Here is a 23015-nt window from a genome sequence, read left to right as displayed (position 1 = left end):
CGCTTCCTCCCTCCCGCCCCGTTTTGCCCTCCCAGGGCCCAACTGCGAGATCAACCTGGACGACTGCGCCAGCAACCCCTGCGACTACGGCAAGTGCATCGACCGGATCAACGGCTACGAGTGCACCTGCGAGCCGGGCTACACAGGTGAGACGAGGCCGCCGCCGCCGCCCGCGCCGCCAGCCGGCTCTTATCCGGCCTCCCGCGGCACGGAGTGGGCAGGAGGGACGAGGAGCCCCCAGGGTGACGTGTGGGCAGACATGCCGGCCCGCCTCCCTCCCCTCCCCGGCGCGGCGGAGGGGCGAAGCTCGGCTCCCCCCACCCTGGACCTTGTTGGCGATTCCAGCCCCAACCCCGCAAGGCTGAAAAAATAAATTAAAAAAAAAAAAAAATCAAAGGGGTTCGGTGGCGGTTCGCCCGCTCCCATGGGTATCGGGTTGCCGCCTCGTCCGACTGGTTTGCTGCACGGCCGCCGGCGCGTTTGCCCCGCGCGGCCCCTCCGCGCGCCCGCCACCGGGAGCAGCGAACAAGGCCTGCCTTTGTCGCCCGCCGCGGGTAGGGTTACGGGCTGAGATCGGGCCTCCGCGCTGTTCCCCACCAGCACCCCGGGCTGGTGCCGCCCGGGGCACAGCCTCCTCCTCCTCCTCCTCCTCCTCCGCGGCTCCCCGCGGGAGGCTCGTGCCTCCGCCAGCCTCGCTGCCGCCGCGGTCGGAGGGGGATTTGCCCCGTCTGCGCGGCCCCGGGAGGCCGGGCACCACGACGCGGTGCTGCGCGTCGTGTTTCTCATCGCTCTCCCCTTTCCCCAGGGCGGATGTGCAACGTCAACATCGACGAGTGCTCCAGCAACCCCTGCCACAACGGGGGCACGTGCAAGGACGGCATCAACGGCTTCACGTGCCTCTGCCCCGAGGGCTTCCACGACCCCAAGTGCCTGTCCGAAGTGAACGAGTGCAACAGCAACCCTTGCATCCACGGGAAATGCCACGATGGGCTCAACGGGTAGGCTGGAGGGCACGCGTGCTGCTCTGCATGGAGGCTGCTTGGATCCGAGGGTGGCCCCAGGAAACTGGGGCTCATGATGGTTAGATACAGGACCAGCATCCATCCCCAGTGTCGGTGCTATTCCATGCTCTGTGCTAGTCCTGGAGAGTGTTTCTCTATGTAAACACGATTAGGGGTTTGGTGTTGCTACAGTAAATACGTGAAGGCTGATGGCAGTGGTGATGGCAAGGTCAGACCAAATCCTGCATCTTATGCTCTAAATTTTCCCCAAAGCTACAGGTGTGATTGTGACTCAGGCTGGAGTGGGACGAACTGTGACGTTAACAATAACGAGTGTGAATCCAATCCCTGCATGAACGGTGGCACCTGCAAGGACATGACCAGTGGCTACATCTGCACCTGCAGGGAAGGGTTCAGTGGTAAGGGCAAATCCGAGGAAGCTGCCTGATTCCTTCCATGGAGGGTGTGGGTGGAGCTTTGGGTGGACATCCCCATGATGCTGGGTGTACTGGTGGCTTTGCAGTGTCGATAAGAGATACCTGGTCTTGATGGGAGAGGTGGTAACGCAAATTATTTTAGGGTCCTTCAACAGAGTCCAGGCTCCCACAGCTTGAGCGAAGAGTAGAAYGTGCTTCTGTCATCACCACATCCCCAGCATACCCTTGGCCCCCTCCCACGATGACATCTCCAGCAGAGCCAGTGTCTCACATACATTTGTTTTTTTTAACGCAGGACCCAACTGCCAAACTAATATCAACGAATGTGCTTCCAACCCATGTCTGAATCAGGGGACGTGCATTGACGATGTCGCTGGCTACAAGTGCAACTGCCTCCTGCCCTATACAGGTGAGACAGCAGATAGCTCCCCCCACCAATGGCAGTACTCAATCCCTCGGGCTCCTGCAGGGCTGATGCTTTGTGTAGTTGCAAATCAGCCTCTGATGCTCGTGTAACGAACCTGCTCTTCAGCAGGCAGAATTCCTTAGAGCAGCTTGCAGCGGCTGCGAGTTTGGGGCTGCCTGCGGTGTGCACAGCCGCGTGCAGGGCGGCGGCGGTGGCTCCACCTCCCCATGCCGCAGCCCAGCCCAGCCTCACTAGAGGAAACGTGAAGGAGCTTTCGGAAGCAGTCAGCCAGGGCTTCCTCCCTTCTCTCCTGCTCAAGGGGGCTGAGCACAGAGAGGCGAGGGCTGCTCAGCCGCAGTTGGAGCCTGTCCGTGAGCCATCCAGGGAGCGGCGGGGGAAAATGCGCAGCAGCTGCTCTGGCTCGGCCCTGTTGCTTTTGTGGGTCCATGCAGCGAGCAGCCCTAGTTATCTGCTCCGAATTGCTGGAAAAACAGAGCTCAGCCTGCCCATGCGAGGGCCTGTGGCTGGGGGGGATTCTGCTGACCTGATTCCTGTTTGCTGGCCTCTGGCTTCCTCTTGCACAAATCGGCAACCTGTGCACAATTGTAGGAAGTCGTGACCCATTTCCCGTCWTCAGCAGTAGCCATAGAAACCCCTGGGGGGATGGGGAAGGGGTGAGGCAGGCAGTGGAAGGCTCTGGAAAATAGCAAGGGCCAGTTTGGGAGATACTGGCTGACAAGGAAGATAAGGGCTTGCAGGGAATGTGTCCCTTGGCTGGGCRTAAACAGGAAAAGCGGCCGAGTGGGGGAGCGCAAAGGGGGAAAAGACACCCCAAACTGCCSTTCACTTCCAAATGAAGCATGCAGCTTTTTAATGGACCCCAAGCTGTAACAATTCGAAGGGCTCGAGGGGAGCTGGGGTCACAGAAGACCCAGGGATAGTGGAGAGATTTGGCACTCCCAACCTCCCAGCAGTGCTGGAAGGGGTCCAGGAGGCCAGGCCCATGGCACTGCAGCCTCCATCTGCTGAGCTCAGCCCCAGGGGCTGCAGAGGAAGCCCAAACTCTTGCCCGAGGGCTGAAAGCGGCTCAGGACACCTGGGGAGGGTGCTGGGCATAGTGAGAGGATCACGGGCTCTGCCACCTTCCCTTCCGGGGGGATGAGAGGGTGTGGGCAGGCCGTCAGCCCTTCGTGTTTGTCCCATCACAGGAGCCACGTGTGAGGATGTGCTGGCCCCCTGTGCCAACAGCCCCTGCAAGAATGGTGGCGAATGCAGGGAGTCAGAGGACTACGAGAGCTTCTCCTGTGGCTGCCCRTCTGGCTGGCAAGGTACCAGGGCACGGCCAGGGCTTGGCCTGGCATTTCCACGCCAGGATAGTCCCAGCCAGCAGGGTTAATCATAACTAGCATCCTCAGGTGCTTTTCTTTCCTCAGTTACTTGGGGAATGAAAGAACAAAGAGAGGTGGGAGTGTTGCTTGGGAGTGATTGCAGGGGTGTGGAAACAGGGCATGTAGCTGCCTGCAYGACCCGTCAGCGGGGAGTAGCCCTGCACCATGTCCATGCTCACAGGAGCTTCAGACCTCCCCTGTCRCTTAGCAGGGATAAATTGGACACAACCCATCACCTGCCCTGTTCACAACGGCTGTTTGCTGTGAGGGCTCCAGCCCCTGGTTTGAATTGGGCAGTGAGGAACACTTCTAGGGGCCACGGGAGTGGCATCCCTAGGGCTCTTGCCAGTGCTTCCCAATCCCTTAGCATCTGCCCCATTCTGTACTGCAGGTCAGACATGTGAGATCGACATCAACGAGTGTGTGAAGAGCCCTTGCCGAAACAGTGCCACTTGCCAGAACACCAACGGGAGCTACCGCTGCCTTTGCAAGGCAGGCTTCACTGGCCGCAACTGCGACACCGATATCGATGACTGCAAGCCAAGTAAGACCATGGGCTGCTCTGGGGAGCGTGCTCAGCCCTGTCCCGAGCAATCCTCAGCCCCTTCTGGGCCCAAGATGAGCTCTCCCTGTGYGGAAGAGGGCTGCTGCCTCTATTCAGGTGCAGACCATGGCACATGGAGAGAGCTCCCATGGAGCCAAGCCCTGCTCAGAGGTGTTTTGAATGTCTCAAGCGTGCCTCAATTGATCTGCATCGATCCAAGGCACAGCAGTAGCCAACAAGAAGGAGATTATGGGGGGAAGTGATGTACAGGCAATAGGCAGGAGTGTACTCCTTGCCCTGGGTTACCAGAGCAAAGGTGGCTCTTTGCTGAGCTGGCCTCTGCCTGTCTGCTGGCTCTGTCCCTGCCCTCTGCGCAGCAGAGGGACCTGTGCTCTGGGGCAATGCTGCAGGGCAGCTTCTAGACAGGGCTGTTGTGCTGGGGCTGGACTCTTTACATTTTAATGTGCCTCTCCCTTCTATGCAGATCCATGCCACAACGGTGGCTCCTGCTCTGATGGTGTTGGCACCTTCTTCTGCGAGTGCCTGGCTGGTTTCCGTGGGCCCAAGTGCGAAGAAGACATCAATGAGTGTGCCAGCAATCCCTGCAAGAATGGTGCCAACTGTACTGACTGTGTCAACAGTTATACCTGCACTTGCCCCTCTGGCTTCAGTGGGATCCACTGCGAGAACAACACACCAGACTGCACGGAGAGGTACTGGCCAGGAGATGCAAGGCACTGTACTTGCTATGGGCTCAGCCTTTATCTGGGCTACCTACGCTGAWTCAGGACTAAAGTCCCTATACTGCCTTGTAACCTTGGGCAAARCCTTACAGAGGGCCTGTTGCTCATGCTCTGTGCTCGCAGGGCCTTGCTGCTGGGCCTCAGCACAGAGCACATCACCTGAGGGCAAACCACGGTGACTCAAGGGMATGTTATGTTTGTGTTCCCAGCTCCTGCTTCAACGGAGGGACCTGTGTGGATGGCATCAATACCTTCACCTGCATGTGTCCACCTGGCTTCACGGGCAGTTACTGTGAGCACGACATCAATGAGTGTGATTCAAAGCCATGCCTGAATGGGGGCACTTGTCAGGACAGCTACGGGACATACAAGTGCACTTGCCCCCAGGGTTACACTGGGCTCAACTGCCAGGTACAGAACACCTGGCCTGCCAGTTACCCCAGCATCTCTCATGCTGCTGATCCCAGTGGCTGTCAATACACATTGGCTGTATCTGACCCTCCATCCCTTACTCTCCTCTCCCTAGAACCTGGTGCGCTGGTGCAACTCCTCTCCCTGCAAAAACGGAGGCAAGTGCTGGCAGACCAACAACCTGTACCGCTGTGAGTGCAACAGTGGATGGACAGGGCTCTACTGTGATGTCCCCAGTGTCTCCTGTGAGGTGGCTGCTAAGCAGCAAGGTAACTAACTCTCTGCCATCACTGTCTGCTATCCTGCAGCCATGTGCAGCCTCAACAGGGCTGTGGTTGTATCCCCAGGAATAGTCACCTGTGCTGCTAGGCTCTGCAGCTGAGTTCTGGTTTGGGGGATCTTTGGCACAATGCAGAATGATCTTAAGGAATGCTGTAGTGTGCACCCACCACCCCAGAGGCTGCAATCCTGGCTGCAGCATTCCCGGTCGGACACATGGGATGAAGTGTGGCCAAGACTTGGCTCTGTGGTGCTTGCYTATTGCTGAGGTCCCCGTGTCTCACTGTGCTCTCCCTGGCAGGTGTCGATGTAGCACATCTCTGCAGGAACTCGGGGCTCTGTGTGGACACTGGCAACACTCACTTCTGCCGCTGCCAGGCTGGCTACACTGGCAGCTACTGTGAGGAGCAGGTGGATGAATGCTCCCCCAACCCCTGCCAAAACGGAGCCACCTGCACGGACTACCTCGGAGGCTATTCTTGTGAGGTGGGTGTCATGCTGGGCACCCCCCCAGCAGAGAGAGCAGGGCTCTGGGTGCTTCCCTGCCTGCAGCAGTTCTATCACTGATTGAATTGGATCCCAGCCTGTTCTGTGCTTGGAGACCCACCAGAAGAAAGTGCCAGTTACTGCCTTTCTTCTGCAAAAGGAGCTACCCAAACTTTAGACTGGCATAATGCCTCTGCCAAATTAAAGGCTGAGGGTGTTTCCTGGGTTTCTTTTGGAGCTGCTCTCCCATGCAGTGCTGCGGCACAGGGTGAGGGCAGCAAAGGATGTGTTTSGCCCTTTCAGTGGGGTTATGGTAGTTCCTGAGGGCAGGGGCTGAAACAGATCAGGTGTTCACATATCCCAGGAACCATCTAGGAACTCACATCGAATGGGACTGTTACTGGAGCGAACATCTCTAACAGTTCCCCTCTTCTCYTCTTGCAGTGTGTGGCTGGTTATCATGGAGTTAACTGCTCAGAAGAGATCAATGAATGCTTGTCCCACCCATGCCAGAATGGAGGAACCTGCATCGATCTCATCAATACCTACAAATGCTCCTGCCCTAGAGGGACTCAAGGTAAATTAATTCCCCAGGCTGGGGCATTAGTGGGCTGAGTACTGATATCCTTGGTATCTGCTCATTAGCCGCTCAGGCTAGCAGAAGCAAATGCAATGGTAGASGTTTGTGTTTGCTTGCTAGCTTAGCCATCAAGGCCACGTAACCTTGGACTCAAGCTGCATGGTGCTGCGTGCTTCCTGCCAGAACAGTGGCTTAAACTGCCTCTGAACTGGTCAGGCTCAGCCCCTTTGCAGGGAGGTTCACTCAAGGGACCACCGGGCACCCCGATACTGTTTGATGAGCTGTGTGGGTTGTTCCCCCATTTCTCTAGGGGTGCACTGTGAAATCAATGTGGATGACTGCAGCCCTTTCTTTGATCCTGTCACCCTGGGGCCCAAGTGCTTTAACAATGGCAAGTGCACGGATCGGGTAGGTGGCTACAGCTGCATCTGCCCCCCTGGCTTTGTAGGGGAGCGCTGCGAGGGAGATGTCAACGAGTGCCTGTCCAACCCCTGTGACGCGCGCGGCACCCAGAACTGCGTGCAGCGTGTCAATGACTACAAATGCGAGTGCCGGCCTGGCTACACAGGTGAGCACCACGTCCTTCCCGCTCCCACAGCACCCAGCCCTGCAACCCCCAGYCGTCTCACACACGTTCCTCCCTTTGCAGGGCGCCGCTGTGACACAGTGGTAGATGGTTGTAAGGGCAAACCCTGCAGGAACGGCGGAACGTGTGCAGTTGCCAGCAATACCGGCCGTGGCTTCATCTGTAAATGCCCCCCGGTACGTATCTGCTCCTCTCTTGTGGTGAGCAGTGCACAGGCCTAAGATATTGCATGAGCCCTGCAAATCAGCCCTATGCAGAGAGCTAAGTAAGATATCACCAGTTTGGGTGATCCTTTCTTTCCAGCAGTAGATAGGGGCTCTCGCAAAACTCTCAGAGTAAAGGGCCCAGTATTGCCTCTGGAGCTATAGCCTCTGGGGGTAGCTAGGTGCAGGCATGAAGAGGAGAGGGTTTGTTGCAGGTGTTCACAACTGGGAGGTGTATCCCTCTCTTCCTCACCAGGAATGAGGCTGGGTCACTGTCAAAGAGAAGGAGGTGGCTGAGCCGTAAGGGTATGGGGGGTAGCTCTGTAGAACAGACTCCCTTCCACCTGGCCTGATGGACCATTATTTGCACCACGTGAAGCTGGACCAGCCAGCTTTGGAGAAGAGCCCCCTTTCATTTTGAGGGGGGTGGTCTAAAAAGGTTTATGCTCTGGACTATTTTTGTCCATCACTAGTTTCAGGGGAAGCCCCAGATCTATGCCCTGTTTATGTCTATCTGAYTAACTAGGTTTGTACTTAGTTTCCCAGAACACATGAGTGTTTTATGCTACTATCAGGGCTACATCAGTGATCCTAACTCCTTCCTTGCTGTCACCTCCCCAGGGTTTTGTTGGTGCCACTTGCGAGAATGACTCCCGCACCTGCGGTAACTTGCACTGCCTGAACGGTGGCACCTGCATCTCCATCCACAAGAGCTCCAAGTGCATGTGCACACCAGCCTTCACGGGTCCTGAGTGCCAGTACCCAGCCAGCAGCCCCTGCAATTCCAACCCCTGCTACAACGGGGGCACCTGCGAGTTCTTCAGCGATGCCTCCCCCTATTACCGGTGCAACTGCCCTGCCAACTTCAATGGYCTCAACTGCCACATCCTTGACTTTGATTTCCAAGGTGGGATTGGGCAGGATATCATCCCACCCAAAATCGAGGAGAAGTGTGAGATTGCAGTTTGTGCAGGGTATGCTGGCAACAAGATCTGTGATGGGAAATGCAACAACCACGCGTGTGGCTGGGACGGAGGTGACTGCTCCCTCAATTTCAATGACCCCTGGAAGAACTGCTCTCAGTCGCTGCAGTGCTGGAAGTACTTCAACGATGGCAAGTGCGACTCTCAGTGCAACAATGCTGGCTGTCTGTACGATGGCTTTGACTGCCAGAAATATGAAGGGCAGTGCAAGTAAGTGACTTGCYTCTTGGTCCTCTTGCTTTAAAGCCGTGACCTCTCTCTATGTTGATCATCTGGGGATATTTTCTGGTTGTATCTGCTAAAGCTCTGAAGTTCAGATCTGTTATTTTATAGCTTATTTTGCTTTCCACGTGCTGTTCTGCTGTATATGGGGCTGCATCTCAAGCCACCATGCTTCCCTGTGGTGTTACTGAGTTTTATATCCACTTATAAGCTTTCTGTGTTTGCCTCTTTCTGGATTGCTTCCCTATCCTGGCCTGTATCATGCCATGGTGAATATCTTCCATGCTATCCTTGCTTCATCCATCATGCCCTGCAGGCATTCACCACTAAATTCTGTAAACCACTRTAGTAACACAGTGAGTTTTAGTGTAATGAAAGCTCAGATGGAAGACCAGCCAGAAGGCACGATGATGTTAGCATCCAGGCATTTACCAAACATTGTTTTTGGCAACAGCGGGAACTCGGTCTCGGATTCCTGGACAAACTCTGGTTTGAGTAACTATTCTGTGTCCCTACATCTTCTCTGAGTCACAGTAATTTGTCCTTGCTTTCTGGCACATAAAATGCTGCTTATAATTTAACAGCTGCTATCCTTCACCCTCCAGAGGTGTACAGTTTGCAGCGCTGCATGAAACAATTCCCTTTTATGTGAATCGGTTTAGTGTCCATCAGGATGAGTAGTGCTTACATGAAAGAGATATCCTTGTGAAACACAGATTATTTTCTCAGCAGACAGGTAATCTGAGCAGTACTTAGTCTAATATATCCTTCTGCCTTTCTTTTTCTTCTGCGCAGCCCTCTGTATGATCAGTACTGTAAAGATCACTTCTCAGATGGTCATTGTGACCAGGGCTGCAACAATTTTGAGTGTGAATGGGATGGTCTGGACTGTGCCAACAATATGCCAGAGAAGCTTGCAGAYGGCACTCTGGTCGTGGTGGTCCTGATCACTCCGGAGAACCTGAAGAACAATTCCTTCAATTTCCTCCGGGAGCTGAGCCGTGTGCTGCACACCAACGTGGTCTTCAAGAAGAACCCTAAGGGAGAGTATATGATCTTTCCATACTATGGCAATGAGGAAGAGCTGAAAAAGCATTACATAAAGAGGTCAACAGAGGACTGGTCAGATATGTCTAGTGCTGTCATCAACAAAGTAAAGACCAGCCTCTACTCCAGAGCTGGCAGAAGGCAGAAGAGAGAGCTAGATCAGATGGACATCAGAGGGTAAGGGGGATCAATGAGTTCTTTTTTTTTTGCTGAGCAGCCTTTGTTTTCTGCGTTGATAATAGTAACATGCTATGAAGAAAAGGATGTAGGCCAGATAATTGTATTTAGATGTTGCTTTCTGTATGAATAGAAACCGGATTTTGCTCGTATGTGGGAAAAGCGAGTGATTGCTCACGAGTCCCTGTTACAATGCTGCAGCAGCTCTCACGGTTAAAGGAGTCTTGTGTATTGTTAGGAGCCGGGACTGGGCTGGGTGGGGCCTGGAAGCAGAGGCTGGTCTGACCATCTGTCTGACTTCAGGAAGTCATTAAGTTAAGCCTCAGTTTCTCCCTGGGAAATGCTTTCTGTAGCTTTGTTGTAAAACTCAATTACTGCAAACTGTAAGCGTTTGGAGATCTTTGGTATAAACATATAGATCCAGCCTTCTCTCTCTCTGTGGACTCAATCAAAAGTCTTGAAACCAAAGGAGTTATAGCAAGAAAATTGATGTGAAAAGATCTTAAAGGCTCCCATATAGCATTCTTATTTAAGAAGCTGTAGCATCTGGGTAATTTTAAAGCATTGTTAAGCAGAGACTGCTGTGCGCTCCTGTAGACAAAGAGTTAGACTTCACTTCATTCAGATAAATCCAATACACCATCAGTGTGAGCTGCAGGGCTTGGGCCACAGAGAAGTAAAGAAATTAGTTCTCCCTTCTAATAGCCACTGATGTAGGGTTAAGGAGGGAAGGGAGACTGGTCTTATCTATCTTTTCAGTGTGATCATCCTTCCTTATTTTTCATTGACTCTTCTCTCACACAGATCTATCGTTTACTTGGAAATTGATAACCGTCAATGCATCCAGTCCTCTTCCCAGTGCTTCCAGAGTGCAACTGATGTGGCGGCTTTCCTGGGTGCCTTGGCCTCCCTTGGCAACCTGAACATCCCCTACAAAATAGAAGCTGTTAAAAGTAAGTGCAGTTGGCCAGATGGAGGCAAGAGACAACTGAAACTTTCCAGTCTTATCCATGTCTARTTATTTGTCAGCTGGCTCAGATAATGTACCTGGGCACACTCTGGTTTTTATAACCTTGCATTTATTTTTTCCTTAAGTCTGTTTTTTAAAATAATACAAAAAAATAGTTTATTATTTTTGCTTATTCCAGGTTTATTTCAAAATCATTATGCTGTAAAAGTTTAAGAAAAAAAAAATCAACCAGCTCCAATCAATCAGTGACATGCAAGGAGTTGAAGTTTGTATCTTGAAAATCCCCCCTAAATCCTTTTGTCTTAACAGCTCAATGCAAGCGCAATGATTTGAAGTTTGCTAATCCTTTTCCTTAAAGGAGAAAAAAGTAAAGCTGTCTCCTGATGCAGCTGGCTTGCGCAGTGGAGAATTTGCCGATAGTTTGCAATTCTGATTAATAGCATATAAAATGACCTTATTTTGGGGGGTGAGGGGGCTGATTTGGATCAGCCTTAGGTACCTTTATTAACTAATTTTGCTTCATTTCCACTCTGTCACTGGTTTGCTATGCAGCTTAATGTCTCAGCGTCTCTTTGTGCCCCACTGTTTTTTAGGTGAAACAGCTGAGCCCACAAGGAACTCCCAACTGTATCCTATGTATGTGGTGGTGGCTGCACTGGTCTTGCTTGCTTTCATTGGCGTGGGGGTACTGGTATCTCGTAAGCGGCGCAGGGAGCATGGGCAGCTTTGGTTCCCCGAAGGCTTCAAAGTGACAGAGTCGAGCAAGAAGAAGCGACGAGAACCACTTGGGGAGGATTCTGTTGGACTAAAGTGAGTAATCTGCTTGTTAGCCCATTAAACACAGTGGACTGGGGCTGTTCGGGAGCTCTTCTCAAAAGAACTCATTTGAGTTTTGTTCTTTAGTGCATCATCTCGTAATGGGGAGGAGGAGAATAAGGTTTCTTAGAGTCTTGCATGGGGAAAACAGTGTGCCAGTTTGGAGGAGGATTTAACTGCTTCATGGTTTATTTGCGCTTGGCTTTAAAAGAAAAAAAAAAGCAGCTTGAGGGAAGTTTTCTGGAAATTGCCATGTTCATTTCTTGTTTCAGTTTTTGCATGTAGATAAACACAGTCCATTACACACCAGTTCTTGCAGAGGAGTTAATTTCTTGCATGGTTTTATTTTTAAAGACCCCTCAAAAATGCTTCAGATGGCACACTGATGGATGACAACCAAAATGAATGGGGTGATGAGGAGACCTTGGACACCAAGAAGTTCAGGGTAGGTTAAGTGCAAGACTTCCTTTTTGTGTTGCAAATAGTTGTTTGCTYGGTTTTGACACGAAAAGAGCAGAGTGCTGTGAGAAACAACAGAATGGAGCACCCGTAGGGGCCCAGCCTGTGCTGCTCACCACTCCTGAAGGCTCCTTTTCAAACCTGTGTCTGACAAATGCAGCTTTGTGACCTGCAGAACTTTCCAAGTTACAACTCTGTTTCTGTCCTCCTACTCTCGTCTTTTGCATTTTTCTTGGTGTTCATTTGTCCTTTCTCAGTTTGAGGAGCAGGCAATGCTCCCTGATACAGATGATCAGACAGATCACAGACAGTGGACTCAGCAGCACCTGGATGCAGCTGACCTTCGTATATCCTCTATGGCACCTACTCCACCACAAGGTGAAATTGATGCAGACTGTATGGATGTCAACGTTAGAGGTCCTGGTAAGGCGGAGTGCTTTCTCTTGCTCTGATACTTGTCACTTAATCTAAAATCCTCATTCCTTGCAGATGAGCAATTCCAGACAGACCTACCTATTTCTATTTCTAACATGCCTGTTACTACCCTCTCAGCCAAATGTAAAGGAGTCAGTGCTAGCCATTTTTCTACATTGCATGGTTATTGTTCTGCATGCTTTAAATAGGCAGACCCTCTCACATTTTGCTTTCCATAAGATCTCTTTGTTTAATCACAGCAATGGAAATTAGAGGACACAGAAAAAGTAGCTATTAAATCATCCAGCTTCTCTCTCTGCTAATCCAAGATTCCTCCCCTTCTRCCAAACTGCACATTTCAAGATCATCTTTTCTTTAACTGTTTTAATAGTAAATAGATTTTTAATTATTCAAAACATTTGATCTTACCCCACCACTGTGAATTTGTCTTCTGAAATAATTAAAATATTTAAGGCTATGCTGTACTGTACCAAAGTTTGCTTTCAGCAATCTTCCATATAGGTTGCACCTTGTATGTTGYAATGTCCAAGCTTGCAGACAAAATAGGAAGAACAGTGAGTGATGAGATGCCACTAASGAATTTCAGATCCATATCAGAGGAAGGATATTCATGTTTCATGTTTAGAAGCAATCAGGAACTCAGTCTTCATGCACCCATGAGAATAAGCAGCTATTGCAAGCAGAACATCTTACTGAGCTGTCTGCATCACAGACGGGTAAAGCTTTTTTTCACCGAGTTCCTCTGTGTTTCCCAGATGGCTTCACCCCCCTCATGATCGCCTCATGCAGCGGTGGAGGGCTAGAGACTGGCAACAGTGAAGAGGAAGACGATGCCCCAGCGGTCATCTCAGATTTCATTTACCAAGGCGCCAGCTTACACAACCAGACTGACCGCACTGGTGAGACAGCGCTCCACTTGGCTGCCAGGTACTCTCGCTCCGATGCTGCCAARCGCCTGCTGGAGGCTAGTGCCGATGCAAACATTCAGGACAACATGGGCAGGACTCCTCTTCACGCAGCAGTCTCTGCTGATGCCCAAGGAGTCTTCCAGGTACTTTAATCTTTAGCCACTAGACTCGAGGTGTTCTGCTGTCCTCCTCTGTCTGTAGGGGAAAGTACTACCTGTGCTACATGTTGAGTCAGTCATACGACTGACCCTGCCCTTGCTTGACGAAGTCATAACTTCCATGAGAATTTATTCTATAGTCGGTTTTGCCCTAGTAATTACTGCCCTGCAAGGTACAGTGGTGAAGTCTTGAAGAATGAAGCCTCTCTTATCTCAGCAAAGCATCAGTGCAAGCTATCCCTTAGTTGCTCTCCTGATGCACACCTGCCCTGGACAGCAAGGGGTGACTCCAGGGACCCTGCCCCGGAAGGGGGTTGCTAAGCTGTGACACATGGGTATCTCTCTGGAGTCTCTGCCATCCGTCTCTCCTAAYGTTTGCATTTCCTGTGCTTTGATCTTGTTGCGGCAGATTCTTATTAGAAACAGAGCAACTGATCTTGATGCCCGAATGCATGATGGGACCACTCCTCTGATCTTGGCTGCTCGCTTGGCTGTGGAGGGCATGCTGGAAGATCTGATCAACTGCCATGCAGATGTCAATGCTGTGGATGATCTAGGTATTGCAGGCAACTAAAACATTCCTCCTCAGAGGCAGAAGGAAGAGGCTGCTTGCTATTACTCTTACCACTTGCTAATGCATCTTGTATTTCATGGTTTTCCTTCACAGGCAAGTCAGCACTGCACTGGGCAGCTGCTGTGAATAATGTTGAAGCTGCAGTAGTCCTCCTGAAGAATGGTGCCAATAAGGATATGCAGAACAATAAGGTAGGGGTCTTCTAGGCTGGCAAATACACAGGAARAGAACTGCCTCATGAGTATGTTAAAGGGCAATTTTTGCCTAAACTTCAAGATTGTCTGGCACTGAGATTCTCATTTGGTTGTTCTGCTGTGGTTGAAGCTGTTGGATTTAACCTGAAGCACTAGTGTGGGATTTGGTCTTATGGGTGATGTTGATGGCCTGTACAGTGCTTGGTGAGGGGTAGGATACAATGTTACTGTGGCCATCTACCTGCATGTTATGGGTCACTCGTAGAGTTCTTGGTTTGATATCAGTACAAAGAGATGGCTCAGCAGAATTAGAACAGACAGCAGCAAAACCTCACCAGAGGAGGGACAGTTACAAGTCTCTCTCACCCAGTTCCATGGTTTTGKGCATGGAGCTCGGGATAGTATTAGCCAGGAGAATCTGTGAACATAAAACCAACTGTCTTTGCTGGGTTTCTAGGAGGAGACCCCACTGTTCCTCGCAGCCAGAGAAGGGAGTTATGAAACTGCCAAAATCCTCCTGGACCACTTTGCGAACCGCGACATCACAGACCACATGGACAGGCTACCACGGGACATTGCGCAGGAACGCATGCACCACGACATCGTGAGGCTGTTGGATGAATACAACCTGGTGCGGAGCCCGCCACTGCACAATGGCCCGCTGGGGGCTCCCACCCTGTCCCCACCGCTCTGCTCTCCCAACAGCTACATTGGCAACCTGAAACCCACTGTCCAGGGTAAGAAGGCCAGGAAGCCAAGCACCAAGGGCATGAGCTGCAATGGCAAGGATTCCAAAGACCTCAAAGCCAGGAGGAAAAAATCACAAGATGGAAAAGGATGCCTGCTTGACAATTCCAGTGTATTGTCACCAGTAGACTCCCTGGAGTCACCTCATGGGTACCTGTCAGATGTAGCCTCTCCTCCACTGATGACCTCTCCATTTCAGCAGTCCCCTTCCATGCCTCTGAATCATCTGCCAGGCATGCCTGATGCCCATATGAGCATCAATCATCTCAACATGGCAGGGAAGCAGGATATGGCCATGGGGAACTCCAGCAGGATGGCCTTTGATTCCGTGCCACCACGTCTCTCTCACCTGCCTGTCTCCAGCCCCAGCACAGTCATGAGCAGTGCCYCAATGAATTTCTCCGTTGGTGGAGGTGCCAGTCTGAATGGGCAGTGTGAGTGGCTCACGAGGCTGCAAAACGGCATGGTCCAGAATCAATATAATCCAATGAGAGGCAACATGCAACCAGGGACGCATCAGCAAACACAAAGCCTTCAGCATGGCATGATGACCTCCCTGCACAATGGCTTGCCCACCACAAGCTTATCACAGATGATGAGCTATCAGGCCATGCCTAACACCCGGCTGGCTTCCCAGCCTCACCTGATGCAGAGCCAGCAGCTTCAACAGATGCAACAACAACAGCTGCAGCAACAAAACATGCAGCAGCAGCAGCAGTCACAACAACCCCAGCAGCAGCCACCGCAGCAGCAGCCACAACAGCATCACAACCCCAGCTCCAATGCTAGTGGCCACATCAGCCAAAATTTTCTTGGTACCGAGCTAAGCCAGCCCGACATGCAGCCGGTGAGTAGCAGTACCATGGCGGTCCACACCATCTTGCCTCAAGATTCCCAGATGCTGCCCACACCTCTGCCATCCTCCCTTGCACAGCCCATGACCACCACACAGTTTTTAACTCCGCCCTCTCAGCACAGTTATTCCTCCCCCATGGACAACACTCCCAGCCACCAGCTCCAGGTGCCTGATCACCCATTCCTAACACCATCTCCAGAGTCACCAGACCAGTGGTCGAGCTCCTCTCCTCATTCCAATGTGTCTGACTGGTCTGAGGGGATCTCCAGCCCTCCCACAAGTATGCAGTCACAGATGGGACACATCCCCGAAGCCTTCAAGTAAAAGACCRTGTTTCAGAGACGCTGATGCTCAGTGGGAATTAGAAGCTCAAGGGAGATCTTTTTTAAAAGGACACTGGATGCTTTTATTAAAGGATCCTTTTAAAAATATGTTTTTATACAAAATAAAAAGACAAATTAAWTTTTTTTTTAGTATTTATTTATGTACTTTTTATTTTACATGAAACACTGCCTTTTTTTATTTATATGTTCTATTGTTAAGAACTCAATGTGGGACACATCAGTTGTGTTCCAAGGAATCAAAAAAATGAGATTTTTACGGAACATTCTCTTTTGTTTTTTGGGGGGTTTTTTTCATTGTGTTAATTTGAGAGGAAATGTTTATCTAAAGCTATAAGCAATGATTCATGATTCCAAAATACTATTAACTTATTTTTTTTTCTCTTACAACCCAGAAAAAGATGCRAGAAAGAAAAGGGAAAGGGAGAATTAACTACAATTACTGCTTTTTAGGGGGGAAAAAATTAAGTATGAACTGATTTTTTGAAATGTACTTTAAAATGTTTCCTTGACCATTATATCGGAGAGGACGTTTTATGGTACTGGTCATGAATCTTTGTTTAAAGTTTCAGTATTATGTAGTTGTACATTTGCCTTGATAATAGAAATTCTTGTTCTCTCTCTTTTTATATATATATAAAAATATATATTTAAATGATTTTTATGATCAAAAATCCCAAGATTATAGACCTGTAACAACAGGCTCTAAGCTAAACAAAAATCTACAAAAAATGAATGCTGCCGAAAAACAAAGAATATTTGTCAAACTTTTTAAAAAGCAAACCCATAATTGGAGTTTATACACAAAGGAAACTTCATTTTACTTTTAAATATCTTTACAGGCGATCTTTTTTGGTTTTGTTTTTTGCAGTTGAGTAACTGTTTAAGAAATAAATGCTGAGATTTGAACGTTTAGAACCACATCCTTATTTTAAGGATGGCCTTACCTATTTTAAAGAAGGCCTGTCTGTTAATGCAGACAGGCTGAGAAAGTACAAAGCATTTTAACGCTGCCACCACCAAGTGTTCACCTGTACACGCAGGTCCTGCGGCAGTGCWGGTTGCTGGGTGTTCAGCAACGGCACTGCCAGGCCGGGGGGACGCTGCACTGCCGCAGCAGCAGGGCAGACGGATCGCGCAGCCGAGCCTGTGTTCGGAAACGTTGACATTCTGTTCTTGTTAGTCTGGAGTGATGCATCTTTTTTTATATTGATGTACACTTTTGTAGAGGTGTGGGGAACACACAAAAAGAAAAATATGTAAAATATAGTATACGCCTGTGGCAGATTTAATGTTTGTAAATATGTTTTTTTAAAGAAAAGGTGGATTTTGTTTCAAAAATCTAAATGATCGAGTCTTAAATATATCATAAATATATCACCTTATAGAGGTGTTGGAATTTCCCTCACTTGGCTGCAAAGTTAAGGAGACAGACTATGATTAGATATGCATATGAGACATGCAGATAGACAGCAATTACTCAAGGAAACCTAAGAAAAGGGAAACGTTCCTTGTTCCTGTTTATTAGAACACCAAAAAACAATGGATATTTCTCAAAGCACAAAGCTTTGTTGAACACTCATTTTAGTTAACATTTCAGAGCGTTGTTATTGTGACATCCTTAACATGAGTGATTTAAACATCACRTGGTGTTAAATCTTACTATGTTTTATAAACTAGAGTGTAGTTTAAGAAAAGATATCTTCTGTAATAAAGTTATCTACATGCAAAGTTGTAGTTTGCAAAAATGATGTATTTTTTTGGTTAACTGATTTGCAATAAATGATGCTTCTGGGCATCTAGATTTTACTAAAACTGGAACTTAGTGTTTCTGTTGCGAATTGGTTGAAATGCTCCCATGGCTCGGCACCCATTATCCGTCAGTATTGGAGGGCTGTTTCTTAGGGCTGCGTGCTGGTACTCTCCTAACGTGTTCTCTGCCTTACAGATCCGGGAGGGCTTTGAACAATGAAAGTTTCTCCTTAACTTGCGCAAAACACTCGGTGACTTCAGAAGTTTGATTCAAGCCAGACAGGAGGGGACTGAAGAGGCTCTAACCCAGACGGGAGTCAACCCAGGCAGTCTCTTACCTGTGCTGCAGACACTCATGTCAGCAGGTGCCTCTGCCATTAGGTCAGGATCTAAAATGRGAAGTAGTGGAAATGTTTTAAACAACCTTTTTTTCACAGACATTCCAAATACTTTATTCTGTCACTTAAAAGCACTGTCTCCTTATCAGTACTGTTAGTTTTTTAGGGGGATTCTCTGGCTGATGAGACAGCCAAGAGTGAATAATGGCCACATGCTTTTAATTACACAGGGTCTATGGAAACAGAGCCCTCTATGAGTGGTATTAAGAATTATGTATACAGCCTCCTATTTCACCACAAAACAGCATATGGCAGAGCTCTCAAATGTGGTCACTTGCGCATATATCATAAACAAAAGACATCTAAAGACAGTGCTGAGGGAGATGCAGCACCAAAGTGAAAGTAGTGCTTAGGTCACTTGGTGGAGAAACCTTGTCACACCGTAACACTTTCTGTATTTGGTGCACTCGGAGTTTTAAGGTAATTTATTTTAAATGTTCCTTTTCCCCATGAGGACTCTACAATGCAACTGCAAAGTCCTCAAATACCTGGATATAAATAGCCAGCTGTAGACCTCCTCCCACATCAGATAAGCCTGGTAGCTCTTGGAACGCTGGTATTTTCTGCTCCACAGCCAGGGAGGGAGAAGGCATGTGCATACATGCACCAAGTATCCAGCTCTGGATGGATTCAGGGTCTTCAAACATTTGCCATACAGCTGGCTGGAAGCCAATGCCACAGTGTTCTTTTTGCATTAAGAGTCCTCTGTCAGACTCTAAAAGCTACCCCAGTTGACATAGCAAATGCTTGTGTTCCCATCATCTGTCCTTAGCATACAATGTAAGCTTAAGTGAACCATCCTCTTGGGTTTCTGTAATGCTTACCAGTTGCAAGCATTTTGTGTGCTTTCAAGTAAGAGTGAAATGCAGCTCCTTTGGATGCAAGGGCGGTGATGGTCAGTATGCCCTCCATGCAAACTTAGTGGAAAGGGCTGCTTTGAAAACAAATCCCTCATCTCCCCCCAGAAGGAGGTGGTTCATTAGTGAGGACTTCCATGACCACTAGGGATACCTATCTTAGCTCTAGACAGGCTTCCTTAGTCACATCCTTTCCTCAGGCTGTGCCTCACTGTGTCCCATCTGGGATATGTGGGATGAACTGTGTCTGCCTTCATCACAATTTGCACGTGTGCAGGCCATGAATCATGTTTAGGAACATCCAGCTTACTGTTCCCATGCAGCCCATCCTTCCAGGCTCATCCCACCATTCATGCTCTGCACAGTGCTCATGCCCATGTCTGTCTGCAAATACTGCATGCCTACATATTTTCAGTGAAACCAGGATATACACGTGTTAATATGAGGCATTGGAAAGACCTCCTCCTTCCCCTACTCTTATCTGGTCTAGGATGTAACAGTGGTCACCCAGGGTCAAGACAGGAATTTCGCCTGGAACAGGTGCAAAAAAGGGCTAGGAGGATGCACAAAACACACGACATTACAAGAGGTAACTAAATACACTTGGCTAGTTTAAAGAAATGAGGAGTTGCAAAGCATGTAATTTCCTGTAATCTGTGAGTGTTGGTCAGAGGGACAGAAAAAGGGAAGAGAGGGCTAAATACCTAGGAAGGAGGCAAAACAAAAAGGTCTGCATTGGCACATGAGTAAACACCGATAAACTGACCACAGAATAATTCAAGACAGCCATCAGAGAAGGATGCCTAAGCACTAGAGGAGTAAAGATATGTCATATTCTCCTGGTGGGAGGTAAGTTAATAGTGCCCTATGAGTCTTTGCTTTATGAAGGCGCATGATGCCCCACAAACTCCTGCCAGCCCCTCATCCCTGCCTCTTGGAGTCCCTGGTGGGTACAGGAGACAACCTTGGGGGTCACAGATCTCCAGTTGGGACAGAGGCAAAGTCAAATGAGAAACAAGAAAAATGGTCCCATTTTCAACTTTTCCATCCAAACTCCTGCCTTTCCCACAAACTCTGTATTCAGCTCCTCCCAGCCCCTTCCGAGTAACCAATGTTGTCTGACTGCAAGCTCAAGCCCTCTTGTCTTTAAAAAATGCTGGGAGATGAATGGTTCACGACAACTTCAGCTGTTTGGGGATTCCAGGTGAAAACAGCTACAGCTGAGAAGCAAGGAAATTGCATTCTAGGACGAGGGAAGAGTTCAGAAGTGCTTGCACAAAACGAGATTAGCACCGAGCTGTTCTGATGGTAAGCAGGTTGTTGCTACAAGGAACCAAGAAACCAGTGCATCTGAACTATTTGTTTACATGCTGGAGGGCTTGGATTTTTTATTCTTTGTTTTCATTATTCCTGCTCAATTAGATGGGACATTTAGAAATTGCTACTCTGTATTGCTTTTACCTCCAGGCTATTGGTGTTTGCTTGGAAAGTTGCTAACAGCTGCTTGAATCCTGATTGCTGAATTCTTGCTGCAGTTCAAATCACCCCCTTAAGAATGCACACAAGGAGCCAAATTCAGCCAGGGTGCAGCCTCTCTCCAATTACACCTGGGTTAATGTGGCTGGGGTAGTCTGAATAAAGTCAGCAACTGAGTAAATAAACAAAGCTCAGCTTGTCTTAGTTGGCTAACTTGACACAGAATAGTGATAGAGAAACTCTCCTTTAGCTATTGCTCCTGTTTCTGAATGCGGAGAGCAAGCTTTTAAGTGCAAGCTCTCTGGGGCAGGGCTGTGTTGCCTGCAATATGGCTGGATATATTACCAGAATTTAATGGCAAAGGTCAGTATGTCTTGTATTGTACCCCAAGTAAGCTGATAAAAAGGGAGAGAGAAGAGGACATGCTGTTCTCCTCCCTTCAACGTGCCTTATTTGTGATGTGTCACCCTCAAGTCCAAAATTAGTTTCAATTGACTAGTACAGCAAATCAGTTATAAAGCTTCATGATAGAAAGGGATTCTATATCTTAATGTAACAACTTTTTTATATAATTGTATATTAAACAGGAAAGCAGTCAAAGTGAGATCCCATCATAACTTAGTGCTTGAATTGTGTATATAGGTTAAATATATAATATAAATAGATATTTATAGATACAAGTGTAAGCTGATGATGATATTTACCTATATATTTAAAAAGCCAGTCAGGCTAACTGAAATCATGTTTCCTCAGATTATACCTGTTGGAGAAAATATCCAGGGAGGACATGGGCTTTATCTGCATTTCACGCCTGTGTAGGGAAATGGTATTTGACAAGCTGGTTTATAAGAATGTTCCTACAAAAAGAGAGAGATGAAAGGCACTTTAAAAATCACAGTGCTGCCTCTGGTTCCCACAGCAGCATCAAAGTGCTGCTTCCCCTGCTTGGACAGCACTTTGAGGATATTACTGTGCTTTAATGATCAAGCGTGCAGAAAACAGCTCTTGCACTGATAATGACCCTTGATTAAGATGTTTGTTTAGGTCATTTGTATTTTCCCCTCCAAAGCTTGTTGTTCAGTGTGGAGTGTGACAATACAGGCACCGTGGCTGCCACTTGTACACAAGCTCTCGTAAACAAGACATCGTTCTTACGTTTGAACAATAACTCCCCCCTTAAAAGCTTTGCGTTCGTGTGAAACAGATCCTCAAAGCAGAATTAGGACACAGAGTACAGCGGAGTGAAGATTTTGGGCTTGCGCATAATGGTGTTTGATATCCTGATACTATCCCAGCTAAAAATGGAACACGCACTTCTCCGGAAAAGTGCTTTTGTAAGCCTGCGAAATAAATGCATCGCGTCGATAGCAGCGCRCAGAAGGGCTGGACTGCGGCACCAGGCACCTGCAGGTTTGGGACGCTTGTGTGCTAGTCTTCCAAATACTCATGTGATCAATATCCCCTTGACATGATGAAGCATCAAATTAAAAAAAAAAGAAGAAGAAGAAGAAAGAAAAGAAATTAAGCCCACCTGTATTTGTGAGACCGGGACTTTGGCCACCGACAACGTGAAGGAGGGCCGCGCTTTTCTTGTACCTGCTGCCACAGGTCTCCGGCGCGCTGGGCTCCGGCGGCCCGGTGCGACCCAGTGCTCGGGGCCCCACAAGCCCCCCGGGGAGGAGAGCGGGCTGGCGGGGCGCAGGCCGCGGCCGGGCCCGCCAAAGGCCCTTTCCCTCCGCCAGACGCACGCCGGCGGTGCTTTATCCCACCCTGGCGGCCTCCTCCGCCAGTGCAACCGGCGCCGCCGTTTCTGATGGAGCCGCGGGGARTCTGGGGGGGCTCGGGGATCTCCGCGGAGGTTGGCGGGCCAAGGAGGCCGCTCCGCGTCCGGCCTCGACGGAGGCTGCCGGGGATGGCAACCCGCGCGGGCCCCGGGGCGAGGCCTGCCGGGAAGGGGCTCCAGCTCCCCGTGGGAACGTGGTTCCCGAGGGGCAGCGCTCTGTAAAAACCCCGGTGAGGGAAGGACGATTCCCCACATGCCTGACGGAGGCCTCGGGCCTCTCGCGGGCCTCCGTGCAGGCCGGGCCTTGCTGTGGCAGCTGCCTTGGTGTGGCAGTGGGGCTAAGGGCTGGGAACACTGGGGAAGGGGATGCTGAGRGCCCCACACCCGGCACAGCAGCCGCCACCGGGGGGGGGGAGGGCCCCACCGGAGAAAGGGGGGGGTCCCCCACTCAGTTTTGGGGCAGCCTCCCGAGGCGGGACTCGAACCCGCGGCTCCGGAGGGCGCAGCCGCACTGCGCACGCGCCACACCGCGGCGCAGTCAAAGCGGCTTCCGCTTTCCGCCTTCGTTTTCTGTCCGCCGACACTTCTGCCGCGCCACCTTCCCCTTTAAGCCACCTTCGCCTTTAAGCCGTTTCGCCGCGAAGGCGGAAGGGGCGGGGACTGCGGGGGGCGGTGTGAGCGAAACACAAACAAGCGCGCGGTGCCGGGCCCGCCCGCGCCGTGACGTCACCGCGCGCGCGGCGTGACACGTCGGCGGCGCTCGGAGCCGGATGTCCCAAGATGGCGGCGGCGGAGGGG

At 49.7% G+C, this 23015-nt stretch overlaps 1 protein-coding gene across 1 annotated transcript in view; it reads left to right on the top strand.

The window, feature by feature from the left end:
- NOTCH1 (notch receptor 1) overlaps positions 1 to 17766 on the top strand; it is a 46086-nt gene extending 28320 nt beyond the window's left edge. The window contains exons 12-34 of the mRNA XM_085325231.1: positions 36 to 146; positions 806 to 998; positions 1275 to 1420; positions 1734 to 1847; positions 3053 to 3172; positions 3624 to 3776; positions 4261 to 4489; positions 4729 to 4930; positions 5046 to 5199; positions 5511 to 5695; positions 6140 to 6272; positions 6586 to 6843; positions 6925 to 7037; positions 7686 to 8257; positions 9065 to 9493; positions 10298 to 10446; positions 11057 to 11273; positions 11634 to 11724; positions 11996 to 12161; positions 12929 to 13224; positions 13649 to 13796; positions 13907 to 14004; positions 14465 to 17766. Of these exons, the coding sequence (XP_085181357.1) occupies positions 36 to 146; positions 806 to 998; positions 1275 to 1420; positions 1734 to 1847; positions 3053 to 3172; positions 3624 to 3776; positions 4261 to 4489; positions 4729 to 4930; positions 5046 to 5199; positions 5511 to 5695; positions 6140 to 6272; positions 6586 to 6843; positions 6925 to 7037; positions 7686 to 8257; positions 9065 to 9493; positions 10298 to 10446; positions 11057 to 11273; positions 11634 to 11724; positions 11996 to 12161; positions 12929 to 13224; positions 13649 to 13796; positions 13907 to 14004; positions 14465 to 15934 (5747 nt within the window). The 3' untranslated portion in view covers positions 15935 to 17766. The remainder of the gene's footprint in view (positions 1 to 35; positions 147 to 805; positions 999 to 1274; positions 1421 to 1733; positions 1848 to 3052; positions 3173 to 3623; positions 3777 to 4260; positions 4490 to 4728; positions 4931 to 5045; positions 5200 to 5510; positions 5696 to 6139; positions 6273 to 6585; positions 6844 to 6924; positions 7038 to 7685; positions 8258 to 9064; positions 9494 to 10297; positions 10447 to 11056; positions 11274 to 11633; positions 11725 to 11995; positions 12162 to 12928; positions 13225 to 13648; positions 13797 to 13906; positions 14005 to 14464) is intronic.
- The last annotated feature ends 5249 nt before the right edge of the window (positions 17767 to 23015 follow it).

This window comes from Rhea americana, unplaced genomic scaffold (assembly GCF_003343005.1).
Source record: "Rhea americana isolate MKP2758 unplaced genomic scaffold, rheAme1 scaffold_97, whole genome shotgun sequence".
Taxonomy (NCBI): Eukaryota; Metazoa; Chordata; class Aves; order Rheiformes; family Rheidae; genus Rhea; species Rhea americana.
Note: the sequence above shows the minus strand (reverse complement) of the source record. Positions and strands in the feature narration are given on the sequence as shown.